At 49.0% G+C, this 20,514-nt stretch overlaps 2 protein-coding genes across 10 annotated transcripts in view; one reads left to right on the top strand and one right to left on the bottom strand.

Annotated features, from left to right (window-relative positions):
• The first annotated feature begins 139 nt into the window (after positions 1 to 139).
• DDX11 (DEAD/H-box helicase 11) lies at positions 140 to 18,128 on the top strand. Of its 3 annotated transcripts, none has more exons than XM_075116247.1 (26): positions 140 to 398; positions 686 to 925; positions 1,295 to 1,381; positions 2,998 to 3,155; positions 4,278 to 4,323; positions 4,869 to 4,976; positions 5,540 to 5,627; positions 6,106 to 6,308; positions 7,067 to 7,219; positions 7,323 to 7,369; positions 8,167 to 8,246; positions 9,118 to 9,162; positions 9,283 to 9,350; positions 9,896 to 9,934; positions 10,403 to 10,526; positions 11,049 to 11,183; positions 11,658 to 11,770; positions 12,452 to 12,524; positions 12,859 to 12,962; positions 13,750 to 13,899; positions 15,803 to 15,871; positions 16,049 to 16,149; positions 16,572 to 16,656; positions 17,268 to 17,343; positions 17,527 to 17,681; positions 17,802 to 18,128. In XM_075116247.1, the coding sequence occupies exons 1-26, from the start codon at positions 195 to 197 to the stop codon at positions 17,829 to 17,831; spliced, it is 2,781 nt and encodes a 926-aa protein (XP_074972348.1). In that variant the 5' UTR covers positions 140 to 194; the 3' UTR covers positions 17,832 to 18,128. The 3 variants fall into 3 exon arrangements, with proteins under 3 accessions (XP_074972348.1, XP_074972337.1, XP_074972357.1); XM_075116236.1 differs by having other exon boundaries at positions 11,046 to 11,183; XM_075116256.1 differs by lacking the exon at positions 686 to 925 and having other exon boundaries at positions 11,046 to 11,183.
• Positions 18,129 to 18,841: 713 nt separating this feature from the next.
• WASHC1 (WASH complex subunit 1) overlaps positions 18,842 to 20,514 on the bottom strand; it is a 44,677-nt gene continuing 43,004 nt past the window's right edge. For all 7 annotated transcript variants that reach the window (XM_075116288.1, XM_075116305.1, XM_075116311.1 and 4 more), the window contains 2 exons: positions 20,154 to 20,222; positions 18,842 to 19,569 (listed from right to left, as the gene is read on the bottom strand). In XM_075116288.1, coding sequence (XP_074972389.1) covers positions 19,418 to 19,569; positions 20,154 to 20,222 — 221 coding nt within the window. In that variant the 3' untranslated portion in view covers positions 18,842 to 19,417. The remainder of the gene's footprint in view (positions 19,570 to 20,153; positions 20,223 to 20,514) is intronic.

Genomic DNA, 20,514 nt, shown 5'->3' with positions numbered 1-20,514 from the left:
ACGGGAGTCGCCCCCGCTCCGCGTTCGGTGGGGCGACGAGCTCGGCCCTGGGCAGCCCCGGCCGCCCTCACGCCTCGGCGGGGAGGGAGGGGAGCGTCACGGGAAGCGTGACGGAAGCGTCACCGCAGCGTCACGGGAAGGGGGCGGGGCGTCCCCGGCGGTCGGTTCGAAGCGGCGCGGCGGCACCGGGCGGGATGGAAAGCGCGGCGGCCCCGGCAGAGCGGCCCGTGTGCCCGCAGGCGGCGGGCGGCGCAGCGCCGGGCCCGGGCGGCGGCGGCGGCGGCCGCCGGTTCCCGTTCCCCTACACGCCCTACCTCATCCAGGAGCGGTTCATGGCGGCGCTGTACGGCGCGCTGGAGGCCGGCCGGGTGGGCATCTTCGAGAGCCCCACGGGGACGGTGAGGCGGGACGGCGGCGGCCTGGAGGGTGGGGCGGCGGCAGGGGGCCGTCACCCGGGGCGGGGGGGACACGGGGGTCCCCTGGCGAGGTGGGGGGGACCCGCGGAAAAGGGCCGCGGCTGGGCCTGACCCCGCGCGGAAGGGTCTGTCACCGAGGGTGGCACCGTCCCCGTGGAGGGACCGCGGCTGCGCGTCCCCTGTCCCCGCCGGGTCCCCGTCAGCGCTGAGTGTCGGTGGCAGCAGGGCTCCGGCCACCGGAGCCTCACCTTGTTCGCTTTCCACGGCAGGGCAAATCCCTGAGTCTCATCTGCGGGGCCCTCGCCTGGCTCCGAGACTTCGAGGAGAAAAAGCGGCAGGAGGAGGCGCGGCTTCTGGCGCTTGAGGAGAGCGGGCGGGAGGGGACGACGCAGGTGGCTTCAGCTGGGCCGGGGCGCCCGGAGAGCGAAGGCGCCGCCGCCGTGGAGCCGGACTGGGTGACGGCGTTTGTGCAGAAGAAAGAAGAGCGTGACATGGTGGACAGGCTAAAGGTTGAGAAATGCTCGTATGTAGAGGGTGGGTAAAACAACGAGGTGTGAGGATCAGAAAGGCTGATGGCCTGGGTGATGATTGGAATAAACAGGCGAGACAAGCGTTGATGGTGGTCTTGGTCTTTCACGGGACTTTGACTCAGTTATGAGGGATGAGGAGTTGCCATGGAAGGTGCAGAAGATAGGAAACAATATTACTCTGAACATAGTAACATACAGCAGGCGTGCGCTCCAGCCTAAAGGGGCTGCGTACTTAAAATTTTATTTCACAGTTAATTTTTGTCTATACCCAGGGAATAGGAAAGTAAGTACACCCAGGGTTTAGAACTAAACATGCTTCATCCTTCCTTCACTCTCCCTTTATTTTAGGAAGAGCAGATCAGGAGGAAAAAGCGAGAAGATCGTCTTGAGAAAATCCGCCATAATGTGCAGTTAAAATATGCAGAAAAGAGAAAGGTGAGTTATCCCGCAGAGGTTAAAACTCGAGTGTTGTTCATACTGGCTATAACTGCGACTTCATTCTGGGTTTTCCAACCCATTTGTTTGGGGAGGTCTTTGTATTAGGTTGCTGAAACTGGTTATCCAAAATTTTTGGTTGGATTCTCTTTTTAAAGTACAGATGTGAAAAACAATATGTGCGTAGAGAATTTCCTGTGACGATGCCTGTGTGTGGGTAGAAAGGGTGTGTGTTCTGATGGCCTTCTGGCCCTCTGCTTTTGTTTTAAAAGCTTTAATGCTTGGATTTTTTTTTTTTGTTGAAAGCTCTCTGTTTTATGAGCATGGATGAACATCTGTAGTTCTGGAATAAAACCTGTAGAACTGTGATTAAATTTAAGATCATGGGAACAGAAGACCCCTCCAAAAAAGCCAGGTCAGGCTTTGGTTGTACTTTGCCCACCAGCAGGGAACTATTGTACTTGTTTACTTTCATAGCAAACGTGATTGTATTGTTCAGAAATCTCTCTCTTCAACACACAGAAAGTTCACAGATATACTCTCCTGCCATTTAGATGGGTGAACTGGCTTTGGTGTTTTTAACTCTAAGAGCTTTTTGATGGTATGAGTCAAACTTCCCAGAAATACCGACTTTGGGTCCCAAACAGGCAGACTTATTAGGCTGCCAGGCTATTAGTTTCTCGTGTGCTCCATCTCAAGTGCTGTGTTATGTTTTGGTCGACTCCTGTCAGAAGGATATGGCAGAAATAGCAAAGGCTCAGAGGTGAATGGCAAATAAAAAACCGAGTGGAACAAAGAACTTTTGTCTCTTAAAAGAGGATGAAGAGCATGTGAAATGAGAAGCATGGTAAGTAGCAAGAAAGCAAATGAAAGAAATATTACAGGGATTTGGAAAGGCAACTGATTAATCTCTTCTGTAGTAGCGCTCACTAACTTCATTTCTTCATAATGCTGTGGTAAAAGAACACTCACTGAAGTTGGGAGATAGTGTTTTCAGACTGAAAAAACAAACTCTTCCGTATCAGGACACAAAGTTATTCAGACAACTATTCTGCAACAGTTTCATGGAATTTTTGTAGAGGGGTAGACCTGTGTTGGAGTAGGAACCAAATGGAGAAAAAACACCAAGAGAAGTCTTGTGCTCTGTGTTCTAAAACAGGCACTGAGTTTATCCTATCTTTAAGTGTGGACAGAGTGTTTCATTATGTCCTTGTATGTTTGGGTGCGTTCGTTTACACGCTATTTTTTTTTTCAGGCAGACATCTTTTATGCGCCACTTTGAGCAACTAATACTGGATTACATGGATATTGTCATTTCAGGATCTATTAGTTCAGTGGGCCTTTTGCACAGAAGGGACTTTATGTTTCCCCCTTCATATATGTCTGTGTGGGCAAGTCTTTAGTTGTTGGTAACAGCTGCATTCTGTGGGGCTGAACAGCTTCAGACACCCTTGGTGCATTTGCTTGTCCTGCTGGGTGTTTACCCAGCCAGCCATTACCCATGTTATGACTGAGGGACTCTGTTGTCTTCTGACCTGTCCATGGCGTAAAGTGACGTGTGTGCTACCTCCCTTTCTGTACGAGAAATAATGTGATCGTTCATGTGTTTGTTTCAGAGATCTGAGGAGGATGAGACAAAGCGCCTTCTTCAGCTCAGCAAGGAGGTTCTTTCAGAGGGAGCTGGAGTGGATGCTCTAGATCAGCTAGACCACAGTGAGGAGGAGCTGATTCTTGCTGAATATGAGAGTGATGAAGAAAAGAAAGTGGTATCTAGGTAAGGACAGGGACTGAGGGGATTCCAAGCCAAGGAAATATTTTCTGTGTCAGTTTTGGCTTGCCTTGATTAAAGAGATTTCAGATGTGATTGTGCAGATCTGGAGTTTCTCCGCCATTCAAGCTGTGTAAGTTAGTTGTTGTTCTGGGGGTTGGTTTGCTTAATTGGTTGTTTTGGTGCTTTTGGGGGATTTTAGTTTGCCTTGTTTTTTAAGCTTTTATTAGACCAATCAGAGTGACCTGATGTGTTTTCTGAGAAAACGCGTCTTTCTTAAAATGTGTGGCAGTGTCTTGCCTTTATCTGTTCGTGGTTTCCCAAAGAATGTCTCTGGATGCTGAGTGAATGACTAGAGATCAAGTTCTTTGCATTAGAAAAGCAAATTGGAACCCAGGGCATCAGAGGCAGCTATCAGTCCTGCAGATTAGCACTGGCATCCTTTGATACTCTAAAAGGGAGAGATGTTCACATTTCTAAAGCATGAAAACCCAATGTACAGTTTTCTCTCCCATACACTTGCTTTATGCAGAAAGCCAGAAGCCATACTTCAGCATGAAAAGTTAAATACATTTAAAATACAAATTTACTAATTAGTATCCAGATAGATCCTCCTGCCTTAAAAATCGCAAAACACTTAACTACTACGTTTATATGTAGTTTATCAAACACTAAACTGCTGTTGCCTTTGAGGAACTCTATGCAGCTAAATACCTTCCTGAAGCATTTCTTTATGCAACAGCTTGAGGGTGGTAAATTGTCTCTAAAGGGAAAGTTTTACAAAAATAAATAAATAAGCTCACCAAAGAAAACTGTAGCACTGATTAGCTTATGCCCAGGGCTTAGGAGCCCCAGATTTAAAAGAAAAAGAAAAAATTCTTGAAGTTGCTAAAGACACAGCCCTACAGACATTTTTCTTCTAAAGAGCAAGGCTAGACTTGATTGTGCACACTTACACTATCCTTAAAAAGCCAATTTTTCTTTTACTTTCTGAGCCAAGATCTGAGGCCCTTCTTGAGATGACATAACCATCTCTCTTGAGACCTATCTTTTGTAGTAAAGCATCATTTGATTCTAACTGTCAGTGATCTGCTGAAAGGAAACTGGTTGAGCTCTCTCTTTTCTTAGGCTGGAAGAAGATGACGATGATTTGGAAGAGGAGCATGTGACTAAGGTGAGATGAGGAAGGTAAATAGTGCCGCCTCACAGAACAGCGTAGGAGTGAGCAGAATTATGGCTTCCTTGCGCCCTTCCCAGAGCCTTGTGGTACACAAGGATTTAGGAACTCGCATCCAAGAACTGCCAAGTTTGTTGACAGTAGCAACGAGTTCTGCTGTGCTCATCTCCTTCTGGACTGCATCAGCTGCCTAAGCAGCCTGCTCTGCTAACACTGCTGATTTTTTTGCTGTGGCTTGCTGTAAAAGCACACTGCGAGAAACACTTTCTTTATTACCCTCCGATGGTGAGTCCCTGCTATTATAAGGGCTTTGGAAAATTAAATGGAAACAAAGATAAATGCGTAGGAGAAAGCAAAGATAAGGCTATTGGTCTCAACAGTTGTAAGGTGAGACCCAAACATGTGCCTTCCCTTGTGTTTTTGAAGGCTTGATCAAGATTAACCTCATTGAGGTGCTCAGCTGCTTCCATGCAGGACCAGTTGTAGGTAGGGGATTGGCTTCCATGTGCTTCTTGACCTCCCTTTGCTCTTCCTCATTGTAGATTTACTACTGCAGCCGCACTCACTCCCAGCTGTCGCAGTTTGTGCGTGAGGTGCAAAAAAGTCCTTTTGGCAAAGACACGCGTCTGGTCTCCTTGGGATCCAGGCAGGTACGTGGTATTGTTCACAAGGGACCCAGGGCGCGTGTTAACTTAATGTGAGAGACTTTGTGAGGAGGTGCGTGGGCGTGACACCTCAGAAGGCATCTTGAGGATTGACTGAATCTCCCATTGAAAAACTGAGGCAGTCATGGGTCGTGACACAGATCTCTGTGATGTATGTTTTTCTGTGAGCTGTGTTTTGGCCAAAACACCCTTTGATGTAAACAGAAAAATCTGTTTTACCTCTTCTGATGTGGAATATTACAGATGTCAGCCACTGGGAAGGCTTGCCTCTTACTATTACTTCTGGCAGCATTTTCTTGAAGCTGTTATGTAGCAGTGAGCCATCTCAGTGCACCTTTTCTTATTTTTTTTCCTCCTTGCTAAGTTTTTTCCAGTTTCAAGCATATTTGTGGCAGTTAGTATGCACAATGTCTCACCGATAAACTTTTCCATTTTGGAATCTGGCCTGAGATTGCTTTAAAGAAATCTCTTATCTTACAGCAAAGGGTGCACAGGGGGCACCCAGTGCTTAACGGCCCCCTACCTCTTCCTCTCTTTGCATGTCCAAGAACCTGTGTGTGAATGAGGAGGTGCGTCGCTTGGGGGCTCTCCAGCTTATCAATGACCGATGCATGGAGATGCAAAAGAACAAACATGGTAGGAACACTTCCAGCCTGGGGAAGCAATCTCTGATAAAGCTGATAGGAGAGTCTGGAGACAGTGTGCTCTGACAATCAGTTCTAGCAAGAGAGTGGTAGGAGCTTGAAAATGGCAGGTTGGAGGAACACAGCTAGAGATCCTTAGTGCTTTTACTTTTCTTGTCCTCCAGGCTAGGCTAGGCTAGGCTGAGATGTGTATGTATTTTCTGAGTGTCTTAAGCTGTTCAGGACTCCCACAGCGGAAGGGTACTTTGTCACTCAGTACTAGAAACGTTAGAGGATGTTACGTGGGTAAATCTAACTGGCAAGAGTAGTGCCTACTACAGAAATGGAAATGTTACTGCTGAATAATTTTTAAATAGATGATAGGTTAAAAATACACGTGACAAAGCCTGCTTTGAAATCCAGGAGGTTCTGCAAAGTGGCTGGTTTAGGCTGTGTGTTGCTCATAGCTTTCTTTTGATTTCTGCTGTTAGAAAAGAAGAGTGATGAAGAGATGGAAGGGAAGAAGAGACGTGTGAGTCGCACTGTATGCCCATTTTATTCCTATGAGCAAATGCAGTTTCTCCGCGATGAAGTTCTAGTGGAAGTGAAGGATATTGAGCAGTTGGTGGCTTTGGGAAGGGAGAACAAAGCCTGCCCATATTACGGGAGTCGATACGCCATTCCTGCTGCTCAGGTAAGGTGTACGCAGTTTTAGCAGAACTAATGCCAGGGCATCTAATAATAAACCAATTGCCTGCTCCCTCCAGTGCTGTTACTCAATATTGTGGGAGTCTGTAAACAGGCTGTGTTTCTGTCAGCTGTAGTTTTGCTGAGAGAGCAAAGGAAAAGAAGAATACACATTTGTAGTTAATAGGGAGGCTGAGAGTATCATAGAATCATAGAATAGTTTGGATTGGAAAGAACCTTTAAAGACCACCTAATCCAACCCCCCTGCAGTGAGCAGGGACATCTTCAACTCAATCAGGTTGCTCAGAGCCCCCTCCCACCTGACTGAATATTTCCAGGAATGGGGCATCTACCACCTCTCTGGGCAACCTGCGCCAGTGTTTTTCAGCATTCTGAAATACTTGAAAGGCTCAACAGCTCTGAAGCAATACTGACACAAGGATGTAATCTTAGCTCTTGCCACCGCTCTCCTACCTTGCTTGGTTCTCTATCAGAAGATGTGCTTTCAGTGCTTCAGAGGAGACCTGGAAGGCAACCTGAGCTGTTATACAGTTATAGCACAATCGTTTCTCCTTAGCTTCCACCCCCGTGCCCCTCTCAAGCATGTGCTTCTGTCTCTCTCCCTACCTTTCCCATAATAATAGTAAGTAACTTGACTGAATTCTGCAAGGCCATCTGATATGGGCCTTCAATGAGTGGTTGGGGAGTGCCCTAAGTTTGTAAGCGTGGGAGCTAGAATCAGGGCAGCATGTGTTTCTCCCATAGCTGGTGGTGCTGCCCTATCAGATGCTCTTGCATGAGCCTACCAGGAGCGCTGCTGGGATCAAGCTGAAGAATCAGATCGTAATCATTGACGAGGCTCACAACCTCATAGACACCATCACCTGTATCCATAGTGTGGAGGTCACTGGCTCTCAGGTGAGTCACAGCCTGGCTTGTTAATCATGAGTGAGCTCTGTGTCTGGCAGAGCACCCTTTCTTGACTCCTTTGTAATAACAGCTCCGTTTTTTGTTCGTGTAGCTGTGCTGTGCCCACTCCCAGCTGCTGCAGTACATGGAGCGATATAGGTGAGGATCTTGGAGGAAAAGAGCACAATGGTGGCAGGCAGTGTGGATGCCATGCCTTGTTTCATGTCTGCAGGGTCTTTCTTGCTTTTCCCTGGCGGAAAGTTATTTGCATTAATACTTCTACAGATGAAAAGCCACTTGCTTCGTTATCTCTGTCTAGAATCCGTCTAAGTCAGACTCCTGGGGCTGGTATTAAGTAGTGAGAAGGGGGATACCCTGAGGATTCTGGCTTTCCTTTACACTCTCAGTTTCTTTCCCAATATCTCCCTATAATCGCTCCTGCTTTGTGATGCAGCGTTTCAAAAGATTCAGTCTTTCATGTCTCTCCTGGACCGTAGTCTTTCATGTGCTGGCCAGCATTATGGCAGAGGCAGTAAGCTCTGAGGAGGAGGAAGCTATATGTGGGTTTTGGCTCTGGCAAAACCTTGTGTCTTGTCATCCCTGCAGTGGTCAATTATTGTGCTCAATGCTAACAACCGCAATCGTGGAGTGTTATTGCAACAGAGACTTGAGATGTTGCTGCCGTTGTAATAAACAAACTAATTAATGTGTGAGGAGAAAGGCAATGCTAGGAACGATGTGGGGTGCATGGGTGAGTCCTCTGGGGTGACCTTGGGCAGGATATCCAGGGGTGTATGCCCTGTCACAAACGGGGAGAATAATCCTGGGAGAAATCATTCTTGGTTCCTGTCTCCGCAAAAAGAAGGGGAGTTCAGGTGCTTGTCTCTGCAGCTCAGCTGCTGTGAGTTAGTCCCTGAAGATGTTTTAGGGCCTAATACCTGTCTCATTTTTCACAGAAAACGTTTGAAGGCAAAGAACTTGATGTACATTAAGCAGATCCTGTATGTGCTGGAGCGGTTTGTGGCTGTGCTGGGGGGTAAGCAAACCTATTCTATCTCCAGGGATCCTGACAGACTCTGAGCTAGTTGCTGCTTCCTCAGGGCACTATCCTCCTTCCCCCTCTGCAGAACCTGTGGGGAGGTGTTGCTCATGTATAGTTTCAGATGCCAGCAATTTTATTTCTTTATTCATAAAGAACTTCCTCCTTGCCCAGGGGAAACGCAGCTCTTCGGGGCTGGGGCCTGGTGGTGCTCCCTGCCCTTCTCTCAAATGTATACTCTTCCCACCCTGTTCCCGCCAGTCTCTTCCCCACACTGAGTTAAGTGCTTTCATTAGAAAATGCAGCCTGTGTACAGCTTCATGATTGAGGCTGCAAAAGTGAGATGTGAGGTGGGTGTTAAACACTAGGACATAAAATGCAGTGAGTGGCAGCAGTTAATCCTGTTCTGGCTGTTAGGGTCTGGGCATGGAGCTGTCCTCGGGTTTTCCCCTCTTCCCAGTTGCCTGCCAGCCTATGCGCCTTCCAGCTCCCCGCTGCTGCGCTGAGGGGGGTTGAGGGATGCATTGCAGTCCCTGTCCCTGCATCTTTGCAGCACGATGACTATGTAGCGTGTGAGCACTTGTATGCACCCACTGTACCTGCTGCCTCCTGCTACAGAAGGAATGTAGGTGGTGGCTTTTAGGATGCAGCAGTACAGTTGCCCTACAAAGTAGGGGTACCCTGCAGGGGAAATTAAAACTGAGCAGGAGCAGATGTTTTGTCTGTATAGCTACATTTTGCAGATGTATAGTTATTTCTTGGGTTTTGTCCTAGTGCGGTGTCCCTTTCAGCTCAGTTGTTAGTCTCTTGCTTAATTTTAAGACAGACTCATTCTAATGCTTCCTTGAATCGGTTTCATGTTTTACAGGTAATGTGAACCAAAATCCTAGCTGTCAGGCAGTTTCCCAAACAGGTAAGACTGGAGTGAACACCTGAGGTACGCAGCCATCAGTTGGGGACGTGAGGGTGGGCAGTAAGGGGCTGCAGGCTCAGCAGCTAATAATTTTTATTCTCTTTCCCCTCTTTCTTTCAGGGACAGTGCTAAAATCCATCAATGACTTTCTGTTTCAGAGCCAGATTGACAATATCAACCTCTTCAAGGTAATACGAATGTTGTTGTCTGCTAGGGCACAGGTGGCAGTGACCTGTTCAAGGTTATCAGAAAGTGTGTGAGAGAGCTGGAAGCAGAGCCAAGGCCCACATGGCAGAATCTGCTTTCTAGCAGATTCTCTGCAGTGCGTAGATCTCTTCTGCATCTTGTCTGGATAACAGCGCCTGAAAGCCAGATAGATCATCTTGGGGCAGAGGGAGGCAAGCAATTAAACGTGTACGAGTGCAGAGGCTGTCTGTAGGTAAAGCTAAACTGTAAGGGTTGAGGGTGAAGAAACTATGCTACTCAACCTAACCCATCCCTTGAACCTCCAAACACAGCACCTTAACACTTCGTGCTTCTGCTCTGGAAGCAATGCCTTTGTAATAAACTGTTGTCTGGGAGGCAACGCTCACGAAGAACTGCGCATCCCTCCCCAAGTGCACAGCAACAACAACAACAGCAAGCGATACCCCTGCCGGACAGGGATCAAGGGCTGCAGGATGGGAGAAGGGATGCTGAACGCCAGTTCATTTTTTCTGTCTTCCTCCAACAGGTTCAGCGTTACTGCGAGAAGAGCCTCATCAGTAGGAAGGTACTGCCCCCGTGACTCTGTGATCAACAGCGTTCAAATGCTGTTTCACACATTGAGTTTGAAGTGGAAGATGCAGCAGCTGGGGTGGGAGCCTGTCTTCTCTGCTCTGCAAACAAAGTGGTTCCTGCAAAAAGCACTGTATGGGCACGTTACCTTTTGCTTATACAGCAAAGAAGCACACAACATGGTGTACCACAGTATTCAAGTGGGTGTTAATTCTGTGATGCTTGGCCTCAAGCTCGCCGGCCTGGTAGGCTGCGCTGTGCTGGGGGAACCAGCATCAGAGGCTTGTTTTGGTTTTGATTCAATGAGTGAAGGAAAGTAATGGGAGCTCTGGGCTGATAGATTCTGATTGGGCTGGTTCGCAAACATCCAACAAGGAACTTTGTGGCAGGCCAGCAAACCTGTTTTTATCGTGCCTGACTCCTGCTGTTGGTAGTCTTAATCTTACTGGCTTTTGCTTGGCAGCTTTTTGGGTTTATGGAGCGATATGGAGACCCTGCCACAGCTGTGAAGACCAACAAGGAGAACCAGAAGTTGGCTGGTTTGCAGAACTTTCTTCTGACCCTCCAGCAGGCGTCTGATAAAGAAGGTGAGTTCAGATATCCTCCACTTGTTCATCTGAGGACAAAGTGAGGGTGTGGAATCTGCATCTATCTGCATGAGGAAAGGGGGAGGCAGATTTGAAGAGCGATAGACTACAGAAGCTGTCCTGGACAGGTGTTTCTTACTATACATGAGTAGGCAACTATACATATGATTAGAAGATCTCCTGAGGTCCCTTCCAAGCTGGATGATGCAATTCCATGTTTACACTGCACACACTCACGCTTCACCTTGCTGTGACCTGCCGGCTCTGGGACCTGAGCTACCATGGGTAGCTCTGTTTAGTGGTGCCAGCTACAAAAGCCAAATCTTTCTTTTCTTTTTTTTTTTCCTAGCAATGGGATGGAATTTGGGTTCTCTCCTTTATTAGCTCAGTTTTCTCTGCCTGCATACGTATACCAGGCATCATGTTGCCATAGAAAGGACCCATCTATATTTTGTGCTTAGTCCCTGTCTTCAGAAATGTGGCCTAAGTTGCCTGCCTCTCCTTTTCTTTTCTGGCCAGCAGGTACTCTGCAGAGCCCTCCTGTGGAGGCTGAGAACAACCAGCTCCGAACTGCCTCTCCACTGATGCAGATTGAAGGATTTCTCTCGGCCCTCACGAATGCAAACCAAGATGGCCGAGTCATTCTCAACCAGCAAGGTACTGGAAAGGGCGAGCTGGGGAGAGGTGGCATGAGTCGCAAGCAGGGTGCTTCAGTGGCAGTGAGGGAGGAGATCCTGAGCCTAGGGCGTGCCTGCAGCCTGGCAGAACTTGCCTGTGCTGTTTTGATGCAGGCTGGCATGCTCAGTCTGTGTGAGGACTCTAGTGAAACCAAAGGAAATCTTGGCCAAGGGCACTGGGGCCAGGGTTTGCAGAGCTCTACTTCCACTTTGGATGTTATTTTTGTCTTGCAATTTATTGCACCTCTTCTGCAGATCTAGGCAGATTAGGAAGCAGCAGGTAACTTCCAGGTTGGTGTTACCTGCTGCTGCCCCTGGCAGTGTTGAATAGCAGCAAGTCCTTATTTTGAGAGGTGGGGACCTGCCAGAGTGCCCAGGACAGGAGGGAGAGCCTCTTATATCCCTGAGTGTGTGTCACAGCTAGTTCCTGATGTTGTCTCTCTCCTTTTCCCAGGCACAGTTGGTCAGAGCAGCCTCAAATTCCTCTTGCTGAATCCAGCTGTCCACTTTGCCAAGGTGGTGGAAGAATGCCGTGCTGTAATCATTGCTGGGGGCACCATGCAGCCGGTGAGGGAATAAGGATGCTGTGCGGGGCTCTCGGGAGGTTTCTGGTGCTATCTGCAAGCAGGCATGGAACGACAGCACCTTGGTGCCACTGGGCTGTGCTCTTCTTCTCACTTCCCATGGCGTCTGTGGGAAAAGACCTTTTCTACCTACCCTTTTATCTCCCTGGTACGGTTTCCCTGCATGAACCATCACACTGCCTGTTTATGCAAAAAATTGTAGGTGTAAGGCCAGGATTGCCCTTGCTAGCCTTTCTTGTCCTCAAGATGATATAGGCTGAGGCTGAGCTCATGCTAGGTTGGAACTAGCATGGGTAGCGGTCAGAGGACTTTGTAAAACCATCTGACCTTCTAAAGGGCCAGGGATCCCACAGGGACCGTCCCATAGGTAGATGAGCTCTCCACTAAGCAGTGGCTTCAAGCCCTGGCTGACCTCACAGGATGTGTGTAGGGCCTTTCTCCTTCTGTGTGCCCTGGGCCTCCCAGCCCTGGCTTCTGTGCTCAGCATTCCCACACCCTTGATCTTCGCATCACGGAGGGAGCCTCTCTCCCCTGTGCCAGCAACCCACTGGACAGAGCTGACTGGCTCCCTTGACACTGGTGCTCAAGGAACAGTACCGGTGTTGCTGATGCCATGTTTTCTGGGACGCTGGTGCTTTACCTCTCTTTGGCTTGTGGTTTGTAGGTGGCTGATTTCCGAGAGCAGCTGCTGTCCTGTGCTGGTGTGGATCCTGCACGTGTCGTGGAGTTCTCTTGTGGTGAGTGTGACGGGCTGGCAGGGAGGGGTCATAATCTGTCTCTGCGGGACCCGGGCGTTGCAGTTTGCCTCTGGTGCTGTTCTGGCAGCACTCTAAGCTACATGGCATCTCTCATGGCAGCAGAGGGGTGCTAGGCCCCGTCCACTCTGAGCTTCCCCAGTGTCAGCAGGCAGCATGCCGTGCCTTCTTCCCAGGGGCGCAGGGAATGCAAGTCAGAGCAGCTGGGTGACTTAGACAAACATGTGCCTTGCTGCATGCAGGTAAAGCTGTTCAGCTGGTGGGGTTTGTGCATACAGCAGCGATGGTGCCTCTCACTGCTTGGTTTTGTCTCTAGGACATGTGATTCCTCCAGAAAACATTCTACCTATAATCCTCTGCAGTGGTCCCTCCAACCAGCAGCTGGAGTTCACCTACCAGACAAGAGACCTGCCCCAGATGGTCAGTCTTTCCTTTGTTCCCTTCCTGGGTAGCTCATTTTTGCCTCACATGCTTATGTTTTGTAGGCTGGCGCGCTCTCTGTTTCAAAGGTGGGCTGATCAAAAGCCATGGCAGGGGAAATCTGTGGGATTTGTGGCAGGTGTGTTGCCAAGTCATCGGGAAAGAGGAGCAGCAAGAGGGGTTTTGAGCTGCCTGCTCAGAGGTAGCTATTGGAGATGAGGGACACTAGCAACTCCTGTTTGGCTGTACTGAGATCCTGCATTTGGCCTGCTGGATGTCAGAAAGAGATTTGTGACTCTGCTTCACAGTTTGAAGGGCTCAGTGACAGTGGAGCGTGGCAGCCCTGCAGGGTGCAGCCCAAAGCATAGGGGCGGCAGCGGATGTTTCTGCACTTTTTCCTTTTTCCTTTGGTGGGCCAGTAAGCACCCAAGGCCAGACACTAGACCTGCTCTGCCCCTGCTGAATCTCCACCAGACGTGCTAGCTAGCTCTCCACATCTGTTCTAGTGTGACAGGTCCGATCTGCTGCGACAACAGACATAAAACCTTCTTTTCCTGAATGACCGCTGCTCCACAGCAGTAACAGAACACCTGGATTAGTAGAGGCCAAGCAGTGAAGAGCATTTTCATGATTCCCAGCTCTCTTAATAAACCTGGCATATTACCCACGTTTTTCCTTCCCCTGAGGCATGTCATAGGGGAGGTGTGATCCTGGGATTGAGCACAGATTTGGAGCGGCATTAGCCAGGGTGCCTGTCAGCTGCAATATGCTCTTGTCTCTCTTGCAGATGGATGAGACGGGTCGAATCCTTTGCAACCTGTGCAATGTGGTCCCAGGGGGTGTGGTGTGCTTCTTTCCCTCCTACGAATACGAGAAGCAGGTGTACGCACACTGGGAGAAGACGGGGCTGCTCACACGGCTGGCAACTAAGAAGAAGGTAAGTGTGCAGCCAGGGGCAGTTGGTACTTTAAATGGAGGTTTCAAAATATCAAACAATTATCTTTGCATTACGGGCCTCTCTTGCTGAGTTGTTCTCATACTCTGCACAGCACAGCAGAGCGGATGTTTATCTAGCCAATCCCTCCAGTAATGAATAAATGATACTTCCCGGGTGGCTGATCACTGAGCTGGGATCTAAATTAGATTAAATGCGGCCATAGATTCTTTAAGTGCACAGTCTGTGCAGTGGCCATGGGGGGAGACAATCCTCGCTTTCCTTAACCAGCAAGCTCGTTCCTGTCGTGGCTGGGGGGGCTGTTCAGGTTGAGCTCTTTCAGGGAACTTGTTTTTCCCAGGCTCGACCGTGTGTCCCTCGACCACAGGCCAGCACAGCTAAGGGCCAGGCAGAATGGGACCAGACTGCAGTTCATAGGACAAATGGTGGAAGTGCAGAGTGGAGAACTGAAAGACTAGCAGTGGTGTCTCCTGTTGAAGAAGGGATGAGAAACATTAAATGGGGAGATCATTGCGAATATAATACCTTTGCAGTGACTCTCACAGGTATCTGAAGCTTGGGTGTTGAAAGTCAGGCAGCCTGACTGCCTCGGGGTGTGGGGCAGGGATCTTGGCTCATGTGCTGGGGAGGTGGGGAATGAATTGCGTATACCCTGGCTGTGGCTTCTGTTTGCCAAAAGCTACAAATTTACCATGTGGATTAGGAGAGTACATCCCCAGATATTTCACAGCGTCGGTGCAGGCATTCTGGCACGTGGATCTCCATGTGTCTGTACGGCTGTCACTCATAGTGCCTTTCAGGTGTGTTCTGTCAGGGTCCCAGCGGTCTGCCTAGCGCCCCACGGCTTTGTGCCACAGTCACGCAGTGTGCTCTGCCTTTCAACTCTGATTTGTTCTTGTTTGGCCTTTGCAGTCTCCGGCAAATTGGATATGCGTTAGCAAACCAATTTGGTAGAAGTGCAGCAAGTGTGACTCTCAGCTGCCCCCAGACAAGAACATATCACAGCAGAGGGAGGTTGAAGTCTTTCCTGAGGTGGCTGTGGTGAGATCACACTGAGATTGGATATAAATTACATAAAGAAAATTAACTTAAATCCAAGGATTAAATAGCTACTGTTTAATAAGTTAAATAGTCTTGGCTTGTATTTGTAATTGACTGTTATTTTTCTACTGAAAGACTGATTCTGGCTGGTAAGATTTGATAGTACTTCTTGCTAACCAAGTTGAAAACACATCCTCTAGTTTCTTTACTGTCACAGAAAATACAGATGTTGTGCCTCTCGTTTACTAGGAAAACAACTTGTGATTTGGACCAAGGTGCAGCATCTATCAAAATGCAGCTCAATTAACTTCAGGGGCTTTCAGTAACTAATTAGGCATGCTAGAATAACAAAGAAATACTACTTTATGTATGCTTTGCAGAGAAAGCTACTTTATTCACTGGGCAAGAGGAGTTATTACTTGGAATCAATTGGTGATTGGAATTGATAGGTTGCACCATGCCATCCAAGATCTTGCAGCTGGAGGGTCTCCTCATGCGGCTGGTTCGTTCTTCAGAGTTGGAAGAGGTGCACAGTGCTTTCCTGCCTTTCAGCTCTCAGATGACTTTTAACTTCGTGCAGAATTAGACAAGCCTGCCGACGCTGAAAGGGAGTGCTGGAGGGGCAGGAGCAGCTGCTGCTCCCTTCAGAGCCCAGTTGAGAAGTGCTGTAGTGAGCAAGCAGTGCTTCTCCAGAGCAGAGGGGAGAGGTGCTGGGTTTTCAGGCAATTTTCCCTTCCCTGATCTTGGTTCCATGTGCTGTTTAATGGCCTGGGAGTAAAATGGTCTGCTTTCTTTAAACTGTTTGCTTCCTGCTGCCTCAACTGACGCACTGTGCCTCTGACAGATCTTTCAGGAGCCTAAAAAAGCCAACCAGGTGGAGCAGGTGCTGGTGGAATATGCCAAGTGCATAAAGGTAAGCTGAGGAGGCAGACTGGTGTGAGTGTGGCACCCCAGCTGCGTATGGGAGCACTGCTAAAAGAGAGCATTGTGGCTTTTATCAAGGAAAGAGGGCTCTAGTCCAGCTGTGGGAGTGTTTCTGAAACAGAAATCTTCCCTACTCTGGTTTAAGTTGCTGGTCATTCTCCTGCAGCGCTGCAGCCAAGTGGGAGGACCGATGACGGGGGCCCTGCTGCTTTCTGTAGTTGGAGGCAAAATGAGTGAAGGGATCAACTTCTCCGATGACCTGGGAAGGTAAGGTGGCTGCTCCTTGGAAGGTGAGCTCTGGGCTTGTGGTGTGGTGACTCCAAACAGGACGGACACAACTGCGCTTGCATAGATAGAAAATCCTGGGGAGCACATGGCTTGGGCTGATGCTTAAACCAATGGGACAAAGTCTGCTGGGTGGTGTAAAACCTGCTTGTCCAAAGTACTTTTCATGTGAGTAATGCAGCTGGGCTTGCTGTGCTAGATAATCCCTCGTTCTGGCACTCCGAATCCCTCTGCCGCTTTCCATTCAGAATGTGCTTGTCAGACTGCTGTGCTTTATTGCCGCCTTTGGTTTTCATGGCTGGCTGTCTTTCAGGGGTGCAGTGACCTCTAATTTATCAGTCTATTGGAAAAGTGCTCTAGGATGAGACATTAAGAGTAATGCAGTCCTCCCTTGCTCCTTGCAGGTGTGTGATTATGGTGGGAATGCCTTACCCCAACATTAAATCTCCAGAGCTCCAGGAAAAAATGACTTGGCTTGACAAAACGATGGTAACAGAGACACTTACACCTCTGCCTCTTTCACTTTGACTTTTTAGTATTAACTTTCCTCCCAGCACAAGAGTCCCAGGGCTGCCTTCAAAGGTTTTGTTTTTGTTCTTTTCTTTGAGCTTGCCCTGGTTTCCCAGTCTGTGTGGTACCTAGAGCACAACCTTCTCCATGCTGCAGGTATACAGGTGGCCCTAAACACAGGGGAAAAGCTCAGTGCAGGGAAACACCACTGGGGCTCCCTGGGAACACCAAGTTCCAAGGGGAGCAAGGTCCCTTAACCCCAGAGGAAGTGGCAGAGTGGTAGAAGCTGCTTGCCAGGATCACTTCTGCACTTGTTCTTTCTCACTGCCCCCTGGAGATGCTGTTCCTGCGCAGCTGTGGACAAGATTTCTGCCTTCAAGGGGGCCTTGGACTGGCTCTTTGTGAATGTTCAATATCCTTTGCTGACTGCAACCTTTCTTCTGTCCCTGCTTACTCTCAGCACGGAGGGGTCTGCTTGGCCACGTGCCCACACTGCAGGGGTAAAAGCATTTGCCTCACTTCGTTGTTAAGACTCCCTAGTTTGATTTGTATCTGCCTCGTGTTCAGCCTTACCTATTTTCCCTTTCCAGCCCAGAGCTGCTGGCCAGGCACCTAGCAGAGTGCTGATTGAAAACCTGTGCATGAAGGCAGTAAACCAGTCAATAGGTAATTCATCCTTCCTTGGGCAGGCTGGGGGGATATGAAATGTGACTGCACTGAAGTAAGAGGGTGGGAAAAAAAAGACGCGTTACCGATCAGTCTAAGTACAGATGATGGGAACATGAGCTTCCTTGCCTGAGAACAAACACTTCAGCGGGCCATTTTAATGTGGTGGTACACTCTGTACAGGCAGAGCCATTCGCCATCAGAAGGACTTTGCAAGCATCCTGCTCCTGGACCACAGGTACGCCCGCCCTGCCGTCTTTAACAAACTGCCACAGTGGATCAGGGAGAGAACCCAGGTGAAACCCACCTTTGGATCAGCGTTTGCTGAGTTAAGAAAGGTCAGAGTTTATATCTTGTGTACTGCTACCAAAACTGTTTCCTGCTGTACTCGTCTGTGCTTTTCTCAAACCTTTACTTTAGTGCAAAGCCAGGGACAAACTGGTTTTGTGTGTCCCTAGTTTCATCGAGGGAAGTCGGACACTTTGTGATGTAGACCAGAGAACAGGCTGAAGGTCAACTCTGTGAGCTGGACCTCTGAAGAACACATGAAGAAAAACAAGTTCCTGCTTTTCTGTACCAAGCAGTTTGTGAATCTCTGCCTTCTGCCCACTTTGTGAATGTTTGTTGTTCATTATCTGAGCGCTATGACTGTGGGACGGCCTTCAGGACCATAACCAGGAAGGAAACTGGTTGTTGGGCTGAGGCGGGTGAAGGTAGTAGCAGCAGGCTCCTATTTATTTACAGCTGTTAAGGTTTTAGTTAAATAAATATTTTCAACTGAAACAGTTAAGTAGGGAGAGCGTAATTATTTTGACCGAACACATCTGCCTTTTCCTATTAACCACCACATGTAGGTGGCTTGATGACCTTTGAAACATAGTAACCAGTCTTGTGAAAAGCTCTATCAGACAATTAGTTTTGTCATGTTGGAATTACATGGTCAGACTGGTAAGACATGGGGCAGCTATGGGTAACATTTCTTATCCCCTTCTTTCTACCTTGCTTCAAGCAGGCACTAGAGTGAAGACAGGGACGGCTCTGTAACCTCACAGCAAGCCCCAGCTCTTTCTGTCACCCTGAGCAAGTTTCCCCAGGAGCTGTTTTGCCTCCTTGCCTGTTTCAGCAGCTGGATGCTACCTCTCAAGGCTCTTCGCAATGAAAAAGCACTTATAATTAGACACAGTGCTGGTACCCACTACATTATAATTATAACTATATGTTAATTAGCTCCACAGGGAAGGAAGCAGCTGCTTCTGTGAAATGTCCATTGAGTGTCCTGCCCCTGCAGTGGGTGCAAAGCCCCCTGTCTAGCACAAGCCCCCAGTGAATGCAGCAGCAGGAGTTGGGGTGGGGGCCCCGCCTGCACCAGCTGGTGCCCTCCAGCACTGTGCCTGGTGGTGCTGGGTTGTAAGGCTAGTCCTTGCCAGACAACTGGGCTGTTCCTTAAGACAGTCTTAATTGAACACACCTCCCACTTTTACCAATGTGAACGCTGCAATGATCTGCTTCCTTCAACTTTACTGAAATCTTCAGACAGCAACAGGCAAAGAATTACTATAAGTCAGGTAGAGAAAGAAACCATTGTGTGCAGAGGCACCAGGAATTAAGCCTCCAAGAAGGGACACACACTCATTCGCTCATCTAGCAACAACCAAGCAACCAGGAGCTCCAGCCAGCAAGCAGAAAGGAGCCAAATCAGGCACGGGCTATTTGCCTGCAAGAGATGCTTTTGCAGTCATCGCCAGTCACATTAGGAAAGACCGAGGGCCCTTTACAGCAGGAGCAATGCTGAGTGCAGGCTCCCCCACTGCCTGCCATGAGCAGCAGCAGCATTTGAGATGGAATGTAGTATTTGGGGTGGAGAACAGCAGACAGCAAAAGAAAAACTCATTGATAACTATAACCTCAGCAGCAGTTAGCTCCTGTTGCTTCTGCATCTCTTCAAGGAGAAATGACAGGGGCCCCCTGCCATGCCAGTGCCCACCTTCCAGGAGGTACTTCCATAGGCTACTGTCTTTCAAAAGTGCTCAGTTTGAGAGTCCTGGGATTCACACTGATGCGCAACTGACCCCATCTATGACTCCCAGTCATCCTCATCCTCCTCGCCCACAGGCTGCTGTGGGGGTGGGAGGGGTGGTATTGAGTCCGACATACGAGCAAAGGCACCAGCAGGACTTCCAGGAGCATCAGGATTTGCAGCAGCTCCCGGCCCCTTCCCAGAAATACCTGAGGGAAAGAAAAGCACCAATGAGAGACACCTGACGATTAGAGAACATGGAGGCTCAGAAAGGGGAGGGGAAAAACATGCCTTGTACCACGGCTCCCATCAGCACCCCGGTGACCCAGACAAGCAGAACAGCCAACATGCTTAAATGTCCTGCGCAAGGGCTCATTTAACGAAATTGCCACCTGAGCAAGTCCATGCCCACCTCTGCCCTGGGCCAAGTGCTGTGGGGGTGACACTGGCCCTAAATGCCCCCAGCTACCTGCCAAGGCCTTGGGGCAACTCAGGTGTCTCCAAGGGTGAAGGGGCCCAGTTTTCCCAGCACTGAATTAAAAAAGACACTGCTGTCCCTTTCTCACAGGTGGCTTTCAGAGACTGTCCTCTGCCTTGGACACACAACACCTCCAGCTGGATTTGAAGTAGAGATTCCCCTGCTCACCCTCTGTAAAGACAATCCCAGCCACACTGTGGCACATTTGCCAGGGAAAGTTTCTCTATTCCTGTTTCTAGGGCACAACTGAGGTGCCAGAAAGGGATCTCCCTCTTTCCTAGGGAGAAGGAGCAGCCCACCCTGCAGGACCAGTACCTTTGCGCCTCAGCACCAGTTTGTTGAAGAGGTCTGACATCAGATCGCCACCTTGTCCTGTAGCTCTCACTGAAACAGAGCAAAACGAGTCAGACAAGAAGCAGCATCAGTCTGAACCTAGCACTAGAGCAAAAGCATTATCCTGTAATACTGCCTTCAGATTAAAGAAGAAAACCACCCCAACCCCTCTAGTCTTGTATCCCACCCCAATCCCTCCCAGTACAGTCCAGTTTCAGGTCAGAAAAACACCAGGCACTGCAGGGTAATGGCATCTTCTGGGGAACTCCAAGAGTGGAATTCCAAGAAGGGCTGGACATTTGCAGTCTCATTCGGCCAAACCAGCTCCATCAATACCCTCCCC

This window comes from Phalacrocorax aristotelis, chromosome 1 (assembly GCF_949628215.1).
Source record: "Phalacrocorax aristotelis chromosome 1, bGulAri2.1, whole genome shotgun sequence".
Taxonomy (NCBI): domain Eukaryota; kingdom Metazoa; phylum Chordata; class Aves; order Suliformes; family Phalacrocoracidae; genus Phalacrocorax; species Phalacrocorax aristotelis.
Note: the sequence above shows the minus strand (reverse complement) of the source record. Positions and strands in the feature narration are given on the sequence as shown.